The sequence below is a fragment of the Herpailurus yagouaroundi genome, unplaced genomic scaffold (genome assembly GCF_014898765.1).
Source record: "Herpailurus yagouaroundi ecotype Mexico unplaced genomic scaffold, PumYag 139, whole genome shotgun sequence".
Classification (NCBI taxonomy): domain Eukaryota; kingdom Metazoa; phylum Chordata; class Mammalia; order Carnivora; family Felidae; genus Herpailurus; species Herpailurus yagouaroundi.
This window is the reverse complement of record NW_024412394.1, coordinates 32,306,370-32,320,079: the sequence shown is the minus strand read 5'-3', so window position 1 is coordinate 32,320,079 and position 13,710 is coordinate 32,306,370. Positions and strand designations below refer to the sequence as shown.

Below are 13,710 nucleotides of genomic sequence, written 5' to 3'. Positions count from 1 at the left end.
CATCTTCCTCTTAAATTAAGTGAAACCGCAATCACTCTGGAATGGGTTTTCAAAACTGTGCAATATCAATTTCTACTTTTGTTACTTCTGATATTACAGAGGAGAACAGGGGAAGAAGAGAAAAAAAAACTCTTTGATTAAATTTGTAACTAAAGTTTAGTGAAGAAATTCAAAATGCTGCATACTATTCACATTGGGTTCTAGTTTATGTTACTTACTGATTTCATCTTTTTCATGTCCTCTTTTTAAAATTATAAAAATCTACCACTATCCAAATCTATTTTGGATACCAGAGTTTGGAATGCGGCACAAGGAAAACAGTATGGTTTCTTTGTCAATGAAAGTAGAAGAGAAAATGGAAATAAGAGTTTCAAGGCTCAATGCAAAGAGACAAATGAAATCTAATTTATTCTCACAATGGGAATCAATAGCCTAAAATATAAAAACTACTTAAAAAATCCAAGGGAAGAACCAAACCAAACAAAAGGCAAACCAAGTATCAGATTTTTCTTTTCTTTCTTTTTTTTGAGAGGGAGAAGGCACAAGTGAGCGAGGGGCAGAAAGAGAATCCCAGGAGGGGCAGAGAGGGGGAGAGAGAGAAAAGAGAGATAAACAGGGCTCACCCGAAGTGGGGCTCGAGGTCACCCAATGTGGGGCTCAAACTCATAACCTGAGCCGAAGTCCGATGCTTAACCGACTGAGACACCCAGGTGCCCCAAGTATCAGTTCTTTCTTTTTTAAATTTTTTTTTTTTCAACGTTTATTTATTTTGGGACAGAGAGAGACAGAGCATGAACGGGGGAGGGGCAGAGAGAGAGGGAGACACAGAATCGGAAACAGGCTCCAGGCTCCGAGCCATCAGCCCAGAGCCCGACGCGGGGCTCGAACTCACGGACCGCGAGATCGTGACCTGGCTGAAGTGGACGCTTAACCGACTGCGCCACCCAGGCGCCCCTCTTTCTTAATGAGAATATTCATTCTAATCAAAATTGGGGTCTTAACTCTAATTTGTTCAAAAATTTTAGAATGTATTTTTTCATAATATCCCTTTTTTTGTTACAAAATCAGATTTAACATCCTACATTTAATATTTTATAACTTTATAATACCTTAAATACAGGTGTTTCCTTTTTATCTGCTCAACTAATGGAACGACAGAATAGCCTGTTTATAAGATAAACATTTATTGAAAATATTTAGATAGTTTAACTAAAAACAGTTAAAAATGCTTTTGTGACTTCTGACATATATCATCTCAACATAATATTCATTTTCTGAAATGACTTTTATCAGCTTGTTTCATGTGCACGACAAAGTAGAAAAATAGCTGTATCTTTTGTTTCATCAATTCCAAGTATGTGACATATCAACTCTAAAATAAACACTAGAAAACATTAAATCCGTATTTAAATTTTCTCCCCATGCCGTATTTTTTATATTGAACAATAAAACTTTTTACCTGTATTAACAAGAGCACTGCTATTGTAGAGTGTACCAAGATGAGGTCCAGAAAGAGATAAAAAGGTATGAAGTTTGTTGAGGTAATATCTAAACCTTGGCCTTGTAAGCACTGAACGGATTATTAAATTGCCCAACGAATGTCCAATAAAGCTTTAAGAAAAAAAAAGACATTTCTCTCATAGTATTAATTTTAAAAACAAATATTAACGCTAATATCACTATACACTGATATGAAATACTAAGAATTTGGAAATTTAGAGTATGTTTTAAATTATGGTTTGATACTTTGAAATGATGTAACTTAGGTTTTGAAGATAAAAATGTGAGAATGTAGTAGAAAATTCCTATTATATAATTTAAATGCATATTCTGCAGAAACAAGATATTGCTTATCAGAAAATTTATATTCATAGTTTGTAAGTGCTTAGAAACAAATACATTTTAAAAGTAAACTACAGTTTGACTGGATGATAAATGGGCCTCCTTAACCACACATTGCAATTATTACTCATTAAGTCACGATTTAAAACAAAATAATGAAATTGTACCTATAAAGGATAACTTAGGAGAAATTACATATCTTTTTCATTTGTTCTCTGGTCTACACTCTAAAGTGGGAGAGTTCTTTGAGTACTTTCAAGGCACATATAAAATATGTGTATTATCTTACTATAAGTCTAAGATTATACCAAAAGAGTAATATTTATAAAGCACCTCACTTTTATTAAGGAATAGTTTAAATCAAAAGAGCCTTTCTGCTTACCATCATTTTATAACAGATGGTATATTGATCCCTGGGAATAATAAGCAAGGAAAGAAGAAAGTTTGAAAGCTATCTTAAACTGGCTTATAGATACAGCTAGTGAGAAGCTCAGGATAAACTTCCCTCCCAAGGTGAAGTTCCTGAAGCTGTGGGGTGAGAGTTATGATGGTAACTAACAAGCCTCAATTAACCAGATAAGGCTTTTGAATAATGGTTGATTTTAATTGACAATCTAATCTAAAAGATGTAAGACTTTTGTGGATGAATGAAAAAACTAAAATATTATTTTCAAATGAATAAAAGGAATATAAGATCACCGTGTTAAATTTAGTAAACAAAAAGTTTACTAAACTTTTTGAGGCAGAATGATTAGTTTTGACTTTTTCTTTAAGTCCTACTATACTAGAACAAACAAACAAACATTTTTCTCTCTCCCATGTCTATCTACAGTATCTGCTTAAATTATGAGACTTATATTGGCTGATCATCATCTCTTGCTTGTGGAAAACAGACTTACAAAGTACAGTCATGAAATCTTGGAAGTATTTCTGTTGCTTCATTTGTTTGTATATATCCATTGCTCTATAATCTTTCTTATTGGTAACCACTTTATTGAGTGAGATATAATTCACATAACATAAAATTCATTCATTTAAAATGTACAATTTAATAGTTTTAAGTGCATTCGCAGAGTTGTGCAACCACCACAAGAGATTTTTAGAACATTTTCAACACCTCAAAAAAATCCTATACCCTTTAGCTATCACCTCCCCATTTGCCATCTCCTCGAGCCCTAAGTAATCATTAATCTACTTTGGTCTCTGGTTTGCCAATTCTGGATAATTCATATAAATGGAAACATATAATGGTCTCTCCCTAAAGTTTTAAAATTTTTTCTTTTCTCTTTAAATTGGATAAACTGAATTGTCTCCTATATTTCATAATAGTGCAACAAAACTACTACACATTCTGTAATTTTTCTATAATTCACAGACATAAAAATGTTATATAATATTACAGAATATGATAAAAGTTACCTTATTTTTGAGACTGTTAGACTATATATCTGAATATACTGTATTATTTCATCTAGAAGGCGATCAGTCATGCTATCAAAATCAGCAAAAGTATCATTCTAAACAAAGGAAAACAGATATATTATATATTGAATATGAATAATCACATGAAAAACTGAATATAAACATTTTTAATTTAGGTATTAAAATATGGGTAAGATCAATGTTTTTTAGAGAAGCTGGTGAATAATATTCATTATATTAAAGTGAGCAAAAGAGTAAATTTCTAGGAAAAGAAAAGATTCAGTGTTCTTAATAACACTTGCTTCATTAGGTTGATTGTTTAGCCCACCATCCACATTTAACACAAGGTTATTTACAGTGGTTTAAGTAATAAAATTTTTGCATAGAAATGTGAAATTCTAGAAATTTTGTGCATGTGAAGAGCTCATAAGTCACACTGTAAGTGATTTCAATTTCCTTGTGATACGTATTAATGTTAAATTTCATACAAATCAGAGAAGTTATTTCTAGTAGTAACAGACATTTTGTAGTAAGCAAATATTTAGGTAGAAAGCAATACAAAAATCTTTGTTTCCACTGGAAACACTGCTATAATACTGTACCTGATTTCTCTCAGACATAAGAAAATCAATTCTTCCCCCAGGCAGTCCAAGTTCAATGTAAGTTTTTACTAATCGGAGATCTGCACTGTTACCTAGAAAATGAAGACAATGAAAAATTATGTCTAAAGGATGAGATAAAGCAAAAGGTATAAAGTATATCATCATATATTTGAAGACCAATATATATCTGTCTTTAAATATATGATGTCTGCCAGTTTTGAACAGACAAAGCACTCTGAAATAGAGTCCTCAATTTTCATTTCAAAGCTGATTTCCATTAGCCAGACAATGTCTTTCACACCTGGTTTCTTAGGAGTTTTGGTCACACTGATGCTTTCACTTTACTATCTGACGGTGTATTTGTTATACTGTTAGCTTTGGAGATTGCTGAATGTGGTTGCTGTGAATGACTGACGAAGTACTCCTTCCATCACTATTATAGTCGATCATTTAACAAACCTTGAATGTGTTTCAGATTTAATCTGTTCACATCCTTTGGCAGTATTGCAACAGTTAAATAGAAATAAAATTCCATTTACATAATCTAAGAGAGTTTATTTTAATTACTAACTTAAAAGATATCTATAAATATAGAATACTTATTAAATATAATACATAACATAAAAATAATTATTGCTTTTAAAAATTAGTGGCTTTTGGTTACTTCCTTTGGTTTAATTAGCAATGTAAAGATGTTCCCGATTATTGGATTTCTACTTTAGCCTCCCAATATTTTTTCTTTTTTTTTAATTTTTTTTTCAACGTTTTTTATTTATTTTTGGGACAGAGAGAAACAGAGCATGAACGGGGGAGGGGCAGAGAGAGAGGGAGACACGGCATCGGAAACAGGCTCCAGGCTCTGAGCCATCAGCCCAGAGCCTGACGCGGGGCTCGAACTCACGGACCGCGAGATCGTGACCTGGCTGAAGTCGGACGCTCAACCGACTGCGTCACCCAGGCGCCCCGTACCCTCCCAATATTTTTATCTTTTAGATATTTCAAGCATTGATAGAGATAACTGTTTTATTCGTGATTTTACAAGGAATACTACTAGTGTTTCACTACAAAGTATATGTTTTCCACTGGCTGAGAATATATGTATGCTTAATCATATTAATAAATCAGATTAATGCTTTTTAAAACTTAAGGTTTGGTGCTTAGTGGTCAAAACTGGGAATGGACGTTGAATTTTATCAATAGTTTCTTACCTGATTTGCTGATGTAGTTATATTTTATTAATAAATTTCCTTTATTATTAAATTTCTTTATATGTACTTTTCTTTGCATTCTGGGAATTAAATCCTAGTTGTTGTAGTGACTTAATGTATTGATTCTACTTACTAGATATTTTGGGGGACATATAAAAATTTTTTTTACTCATTTACTTACCTATTTATTTCCACAACATTGCTAGAGTGTTATTAAATCATTATTAAATTTATGTCAGATAGGTCTGCTTCTCTTTGGGGTGTGCGTTTGACATCTTTTCCAGATTTAGTAACAAGGTTAGGTTAACTTCAAGGAATAAAATAAGCTGCATTCCATCTTTTTTCCTATTATTCTGGAACAATTTATGTAACAGGGGGTAATGTGTTTCATAAACATTTCAAAGAAGAATTTTCCAGAGATTCTACTGGGCCAAGAAGTCTTTCTTGGGCAATAATCCTTTGAAAATTTTATTCCGGGGGCTTGGGGGGGGGGGGGGAGGGGAGAGGTCAGTATTGGAGATACTTTATTTCTTGAGAGTTAAGTTTTGCTTTTTTTAAAAGAAAAATCTTCAATTTCATGAATATTTACTAGCTTAGACCTGTGTTTAGTATTTTTATAATTTACAAAATCTTTCCTCAATTTGTTCTTACAGAATATTATACCACAGCAATAATCTGCTAGTCTAGAAATATTTGGCATTTTCTAATATAGTTCCTAATCTAGGGGAAAAAGTCTGTTCAGTAACCAAAATAGCTGCCATAAAACTGTAGCACTATATTTAGAATTTAAATTACACCTAGTTAGTGAATCTTTAATTCTTAGGTATTGATTTTTCTAGTTCATAAGGCTTAAAGCATCAGGCTAAAAGGGCACTAGGAAGACTATCAAAGGGAGACAAAATGACTGCCATGAGGTGACTGCTGACAAAACGAACAACAGAAGATAGAAAAATCCGAAGTTAAAATAAATAAGTGTTGGTACATGGATAGAATGTTGGTACAGTTCCATGGAAAATTTATTTAAAAGGAAATCTAATACTACGCAAAGTTAAACATATTTGTCTTAGAATGTATTTAAGATTCAATTAATTTAAGCAATTTAAAATATTTTCCAATTCAAAGATTAAATAAAAACTAAATGAAATCTATTAGGAAAATATATTGAGTTGCCATGGGTTATATTAAATAAATATTACCTACCATCTAACCCATGCACACAGACAATAAGATGTACTCCATCTTCAGAACCATCCTCTTCTTCCATGCTAAAATAAGGGACTGAGGATGCCAACAGAGGGATATCACTGTACATGAACCCAGGGAGTTTAAGTTGCTTCAATTCTTCTTTTGCCTGAAGGAAGCTGAACAAAATATAATAAGAGATACTCTTTACTAAGTATCATATTCAGTTTTTAGAACCAAAAAGACAGTATGCTGAATTTAGGGAACTATAAGAAGAAACCCAGCAGATATTGGGGTTTAAAATAATCAAAATATTTGGGATCGCCTAAATAATTTAGAAATCAGAGTAATTTTCTTTGCTATTTTTAGTACATATTCTAAGATACAATGAATGAATGCTTTAAACTTGAAATCAACTAAGAAAATATTAAGAGTGAAGTTATGCTTCCTACCAAATTTTATATTGTGTAGAAAAGCTGGGACAAGTACCAGAAAGATGACAATCTGATGCTTATTCTGTAATCAAAGCTTATCCTCTTTGCTTCTTTTCAATTTTATTTAAATGTAAAATGAGGAGCTGCTCTACAAGTTAACAGGAAGAATGGTAGTTATAACACTTAGATTATTTATATTTTTCCTCTAAAAATACCAATAAAAAGGAACAGAACCAAGAGGGGGACGTGACTAAATATAATTAGTGGTATACACTCATTGTGAATGAGTGATAAATCTAATCAACTTAGGAACTGCAAACATCAAAAAGTATTAACTAAAATAGTTAATTGTTAAAATAACATTATATCATTTGGACTGAGAAGAAGCTGATGAACCCTACTAAACTGAGCAGGATACATTGGATGAAGACATAAATTGTTTTCATTAATGACTCAGAAAAATTTGAGGTACCCAGAAGGTGATATAACCTTCAGTGTTACAATTCTTTAACAGATCATACCACCTCCCTTGTTTCACTAGCTTTAGGCACTATGTATCTTAATTATATATATAAATCTGAATAATCTGGGACCTTGGAAAATCTATTGTAGACATGTCCAGACCTTTTACTCCAGGGATTATAATTCCAACTGGAATAAGGTAGCAGAGTATTTTGAGAACTAGTGCCATGTTAGTAAACTTATATCCTCAAAGTTTTCTGAATACTTTACTGCTCCACGAAATCTCAAGTCTGGAAACCATGGACTTAGCTGAGATAATCTGGGTCTGGTAGGTTTAGGAAGTTTCTACTAACCTTTTGTTCATTATCTAATATTGCCCTTATTTGCTAGATGCACTTATAAAATCTATGCTGTCTGGAAGTTAGTGGGGGAGAAATGAGGTACTGATGAAAGAAAGAGTTTTAACCCCAATTATTCCATACATCTGGCATATAACTACCAATGGAAAATCTGAATCAAAAATGTCTAGCCCACAGAACAGGACAAGCATATGGAGAACTACATGTCTTCTGTCACAGAGTATATGGAGTTCATGTCTCCATTTTAGATAGTTAATCAAAGAAGGACTTTCTGTATTACAGAAACCACAGAACATGAAATATATGTTATCAGAGACATACATATATATGTTCTATACGTATATTTAGTAGCACATGCCATTGTGCTTTATTACTTACGCTTGTATTTGAGGTTTTGGTGAGTTGTCATACCAGGAAACTGATGAAGTCAAGTTGTAAGAAGTGCTGCTTGGCTGTTTTGTAATGGCATCAAATTTACTTCTCGAAGAATACTTAACACTACAAGGAGACTCTCGTGGTGCAGATGGGAAGGACAAACAACCAGAAGTACAGACAGCAGGCATATTTATACCATCTTTTAGATAATCACTGTGTAGTTTTTCAGATTTTATAAGTCTTTCTTCTAGTGCATCTCTGTTTGTATAGTGAGCATTTACTTTTTCATCCAAAGCTGAATAATCTGTTTCTTCATAATACCCATTTTGAACCATTTGCTGATCCTGTTCTTCCTCCTCATCCTCTTTACCCTGTTCCTGATGAAGATTACTAATTTCTTTTTCAGAAGTTTTCTTCTGAGGGCTAACTGAGTTGCTATAGCTAACAGCACATGTGTCAGAAATATCCATACTGCTGTGAGAGCCAAAATAATTTTCCACAAGCCCTTGTTTAACCATATCAGGACTGGCTGAAAAAGGATCACTTGTACCCAGGTGAGTTTCATTTTTAACTGTTTGGGCTTCTGAATTTATTTGTTTGAGATTTAAGGTATCATCATTTTTTCTTTTTACAGTTTCATCTTTTCTAACTTCTGTATTAGTAGAAATGGAACCTGAAACGACACAAGGGGCACCTACACAAACCAGTGTTGAATTTAATGTAATTGCTGTCCCTGCAGAGTTATTAGATTTATCAGGACTCTGGGAGTCTTTACACATAGTGTCCAAGTTAGGTTTGGAGCTGCAACTACTTTTCACATCACAGGAAGTATCTTCATCTGAAAAAACAAATTGTAAAGGGTCTTTAGTGCTTGAATTTATGGAATGTATTGCTATAGTTTCATTGTCCAAATGCCCTGAAAATATGACACTCTGCTGTTGCAAAATAATACTGGACTTTTTACTATCGTCACATTTTGGCAAGTCAACTGTTCCTACGTTTAATACACTTTTGCTATCACTTAGGTGGCATTCAGGCACAACAGGTTTCTTAGAATTTTCATCAGGTGACAGTTCATCATCAGAAGGTAGAGAGTTTATGGATGTCAAAGATGACTGTATTTCACTTAAAGCACTTGTACTCTCAGTACAATGACTTCCTAATGAAAATTTTACATTATAATCAGGTTTCATCAAAACTTGAGGAAATAATCTTTCGTTATTGTAAGGACCTTGCCCTTGCACAGTTTCAAATACGTCAGGATTTGGATGTGTTGCAAAAGAACTTGGTTCACTTTCAACACCTGAATCTGAAAATCTAGATGAGGCATATGTGGCATTACTATCTGGTAACTTAATTGTATCTCCACTTACTACAACATGGTATTCTTTTGTAGAAGCAGCAGGTTGGTTACTTCTTAACTTAGCTAATGATTCTCCAATAGAATGGCACTTTGCATCCTGCACAGCTTCCTTTTCAAGTGTTATTTCTATAGATTTAGATTTACCATTAGATTCTAAGGACTCAAAGTTGGGTAGGTGTAAATTATCCACAAATAGTTCATCTGGTCGAAGCTCTGTCCAAGGTCCTATTTTAACAGTTATTTTCTCTCCACTGAAAGGATCCTTATTACAGGGCTTCACTTCAATTGTTCTGACTCCTGAAGATGGGGCTGTTTGATGATCAGGGCAATCATCAGATGAACTTCTAGATGTCACATTGTGTTCCACTTGTGTAATTTCACTATCGTCCTGGGAGATATCAAGTTTACCTGAAATGGACAAATTTGCACAAAGATTTAGGCTGCCAGAGCTCAAAGGATCAAACAGGTCTGGTTGCATATTTTCAATGTCTGGAGACTTTTGTTCAGTTCTCTCTGTATTAGTTGGCAAAAAGCTAGCTTCCTTTTGACTTGTCTGTCTGACGTAGGTCTTTAGGTCAAAATTATATCCACATATTGTGGGATCCAGACCTTCCTTCTGACTATGTGAAGGACTGCCTTCAAAGCATTTAAAGAGATCATTTGATGCTGTGCTTTTCAAGCATTTGTAGCCTACCAAAACCACAGAATCCTTAGAGTTCTGTTTTATTAATTTTTTTGTGTTTTCAGGTTTCATTGTTTTCATGAGCTTAGTAACCTTAACCTTGGATTTATTCGATTCTTCGTTCTTTCCTTTTAGAGATTTTGTTAGCTGCTTTTCACCTTCTGTATACCAAAAACTGGAGGCACCAGCAGGTTTGACTTTCAACTCTGGGCTAGAAAGTCCAGCTATAGAGCTTTCTTCAGTCTCATATTTATCCATTCTATTGGACTCTGATCTCTGAAGATTCTGAATTCCCATCCAGGGTGCATCTAAGTCTTTTATCCAAAGAAAAAAAGATTCAGATTTAAAATGTGTACGAACTCACATGATTTAAGACTATGTTTACTGACTATAACCTTCTAATATCCTCAAAGATAAATAAAACTAGAGGGGGAAAAAGGGTCCCACACCAAGGAATGGTATTATATATCTTACGAAGAATATACTGAAAATGACACACACAACTTAGATAGTTTAGATTATACTTACCTTCAATAACTGAATCTAAATACCTATCTTCAAAGATTATAGGTAATGAATTGAGATCTCCATCTAGTTCACTACATTCAATAGGCAGAGGTGGAAGAGAACTGCAGAAGGAAGTATTTTTGATAGCGGTGCACATCTGTAGATGACTCTGAGCACTGAAAAATATTTCTTTAAGTCAGAGTGTAATTAAAAAATATCATACTCAATTCCACTTTATAGACACCACCCTTTCTCTCACCATTCTCATCTGCCCCTTTCCTAAAGATATAACCTCCTAATGAAAGAGCTCTGCAGTCAGAGATAGAAACTGGTACAGTGAACATTATGGTTTGTTGACAATTATGGACTTACAAAATTATGGTTTGTTGATAAACTATTTAATTTCTATTATATTCTTCTATATTTTTAAATGTTATTTCAAAATTTTATCTATGCTTGATGTGCAAATTTACTTATTTGCTGAGAATAGCATACAGGAGAAATGTCAAAAGCTCAAATGCCTACTAATAACTTGATGATACTATTGAAAAAAATGTATTCCACGGCTACTGCTATACTTAACATATGTTTGTGAATATAATTAACAACTATTAAAAACAAGGTGTTTAACTTTTAATACAAAATGCTTTTTTAAAAACCTTTTCTTATGGAAAATTTCAAACATATCAAAGTAAATAGAATAGTATAATAAACCCTGTCACTCAACTTCAGCAATTAACATTTTGCTTTTCTTGTCTATATACCTGCACTCACTGCCCACCCCATACTCCATTATTATAGATTTTATGAGGTATAACTCACACGCTTTGAAATATACAAATCTTAGCTGTATGATTTTGACAAATGGATACACAATACAGAATATTTCCATCTACTCTGAGAGTTCTCTCATGTCTTTCTAGTCAAACACCTAGCCCAAGTCAACAAGACAACCACTCTTCCGACTTTTTTCGCCTTAGTTTTTGCTTGTTCCATATTTACTCTTTATGTCTGACTTCTTCACTCAGCGTAATGTCCTCAAAATATTCTTTAAAGCCAAAGAAAATCAGATCTAAATATACTCAGTAGGAAAAATGAAAGGCATCTATTCTGGATATTTTAGCTGTAGATCATTTTCATAAAAAAAGGCAGTGTCAGACCACTTGTGAAAATCTGTAATTTATATATTACAGATGTTAAGAGATTCTTACCTGCAAATATAAAGATATAAGATGGAAAAATGGAAGGCTGGAGCCAGAGCTGTTTAGGACTACCAAGGTTATAACAGGTCTGATATGGGAGCTATGAGAATAGGGCATATGCTTCTTTATGTAAGGTATGGGTCTTTGGTAAAGTTATTCATAGAATTAAACCAAATTTGTTTAAATAGGGAATTTCTGAACTTTAAATTCTCCTAATTTCTTCTATTGTAAATACCATATATTTGGTGTGAAAAACTTTGAGACAGAGATCTCAAGAGGAGGTATAATCCTTTAAACTATGGGTCTGTGCTACTCACTGAAGTTCCTGGTATGCAATGGCTGCTTCTCTTGGATGTTCAAAACAGAAGAATGCTTCAGAAAATCTGCGTACCTGAAAAAAATCCAAAAGGGTATATGAATAAAATGGCATGATTTACAAGGTCAATCAATGGTAGAAAAAGAAACTTCCCTCCATTAGGCCTTCTATAACCACCCCTATACAAGAATTAATTTCCCTCCTCAAAGTTGCTAAAGTACTGTATTTTGGTACTGCATGAAATAAGAGAAACAATAAAATGTAGAGTGAGAAGTTTAGGTTTACATTATGGATCCATGATCTATCCTCCTCGAAGACAAAGATTTAGTTTGTCTTATTCACCATTAGATCCCAGTACCAAGAACAGTGTCCAACACATGGAAAAAAAAATCAAAGAATCAGCCAGCACTTACACCATACTATATGCCAATTATGCAAGTATATGCTGAACAATAGCCAGCTGAACTAACTCACCATCTTACTGGCATTGTGACTCCAAGACATTTCACCTTTGAGCTTCAGATGACTCATTTTCAAATTTCTCCTAATACCCTGTTCTACATTTTAGGTTATTGTGAAGAATAAACAAGGTAACATGTGACAGCAGTTTGTGGTCTGATAAGTGTATATAAATAAAAGCTATTATAACTGCCATTATAACATTTATCATATTTTTCCTTAAAATACTTAGTATACATGAATTGTCTCTGCTACCAATGTGTAGTGTTCTTTAGAGTATGAACTATGTTTTGATGATCTTTTTTTTGTTTTGTTTTTTTTTTGTTTTTGTTTTGATGATCTTGGTTACCTCCAAACATTTATCTTGGTATGTTTTAGAAGTACTTGGTAAATGTTGGTCGAATCTAGCTGAATACTTCCTTCATCATTGTTGTATTTAGACCCTTTCATTTCTAACTGTTCAAGAAAAGCCTCTATCAGCTATCAGAGGAATATGAAGCAATAGTAAAGAGATGGAAAAGATGTTTTGTTTGGAAGGTACAGGGAAGAGAGACAAATTACAATACATCCTGAGATTATATTATAGCTAAGATTCTTTTCTAAAAGGGAATATGATTTAAGGTTCTTTGGTTTTCAACATAAAGTAAAATGGAGATATATTTTACTTGTCATCAACACTTAGCCAGCTAAATTTCTGACTTACTAAACTTGCTTCCGTAAGTAGATGAGACTGGGTCTTTAGAGGAAGAAGTCAGGGAGGGAGTTAAGGAGAGATGGATGTGAGGCATCTGTAAGAAGAATGTGGTTTGTGTTTTTACTTTCAGATACTGTCCAATTGTCTCTTCTTTCTCTCCAACACTAAGGGAAAGATGAAGAAAGGGTTCAGCCTGCCTGTCTATCTATGAGAGATGTTTTCCCCTGAGGGTTGTACAATGTGAAGAAATGCAGCTTGAAGCCATCTGGATTCCTGCAGTTGTTGCTGGGCCTACAAAACTGGCTGGTTGGTTTTCCTTCTCTCTTTATCTGCTCTGATCTGACAATAATAACTATCATTTCTTGATAGCATTCTACCTACCAGGCTCCATGCTAAGCATTTCATTTGCATTCTGTTATTTAAACCATAAAAAACCCTATGAAGTGAGTATGTGTTCATTTAATAAGTGAGGAAACAGGGACAAAGAGGGAATTACTTGGCCAAGATAACATAGCTACTCATTGATAAATATGGGATTCAAATAAAGATTTAAGAAATTCAAGATCTTTGCTTCAAACCACTTATCTCTTCCCTTCTACAC

The 13,710-nt window shown here is 33.5% G+C and overlaps 1 protein-coding gene across 14 annotated transcripts in view; it reads right to left on the bottom strand.

Moving 5' to 3' along the window:
• Positions 1 to 13,710, bottom strand: part of FAM135A (family with sequence similarity 135 member A) — a 122,469-nt gene that overhangs the window by 14,088 nt on the left and 94,671 nt on the right. For 9 of the 14 annotated variants that reach the window (XM_040473877.1, XM_040473878.1, XM_040473879.1 and 6 more), the window contains 7 exons: positions 11,958 to 12,031; positions 10,460 to 10,614; positions 7,890 to 10,245; positions 6,275 to 6,435; positions 3,867 to 3,958; positions 3,262 to 3,359; positions 1,460 to 1,611 (listed from right to left, as the gene is read on the bottom strand). In XM_040473877.1, the coding sequence (XP_040329811.1) occupies positions 1,460 to 1,611; positions 3,262 to 3,359; positions 3,867 to 3,958; positions 6,275 to 6,435; positions 7,890 to 10,245; positions 10,460 to 10,614; positions 11,958 to 12,031 (3,088 nt within the window). The remainder of the gene's footprint in view (positions 1 to 1,459; positions 1,612 to 3,261; positions 3,360 to 3,866; positions 3,959 to 6,274; positions 6,436 to 7,889; positions 10,246 to 10,459; positions 10,615 to 11,957; positions 12,032 to 13,710) is intronic. The other 5 variants (XM_040473888.1, XM_040473887.1, XM_040473880.1 and 2 more) reach the window with 3 other exon arrangements.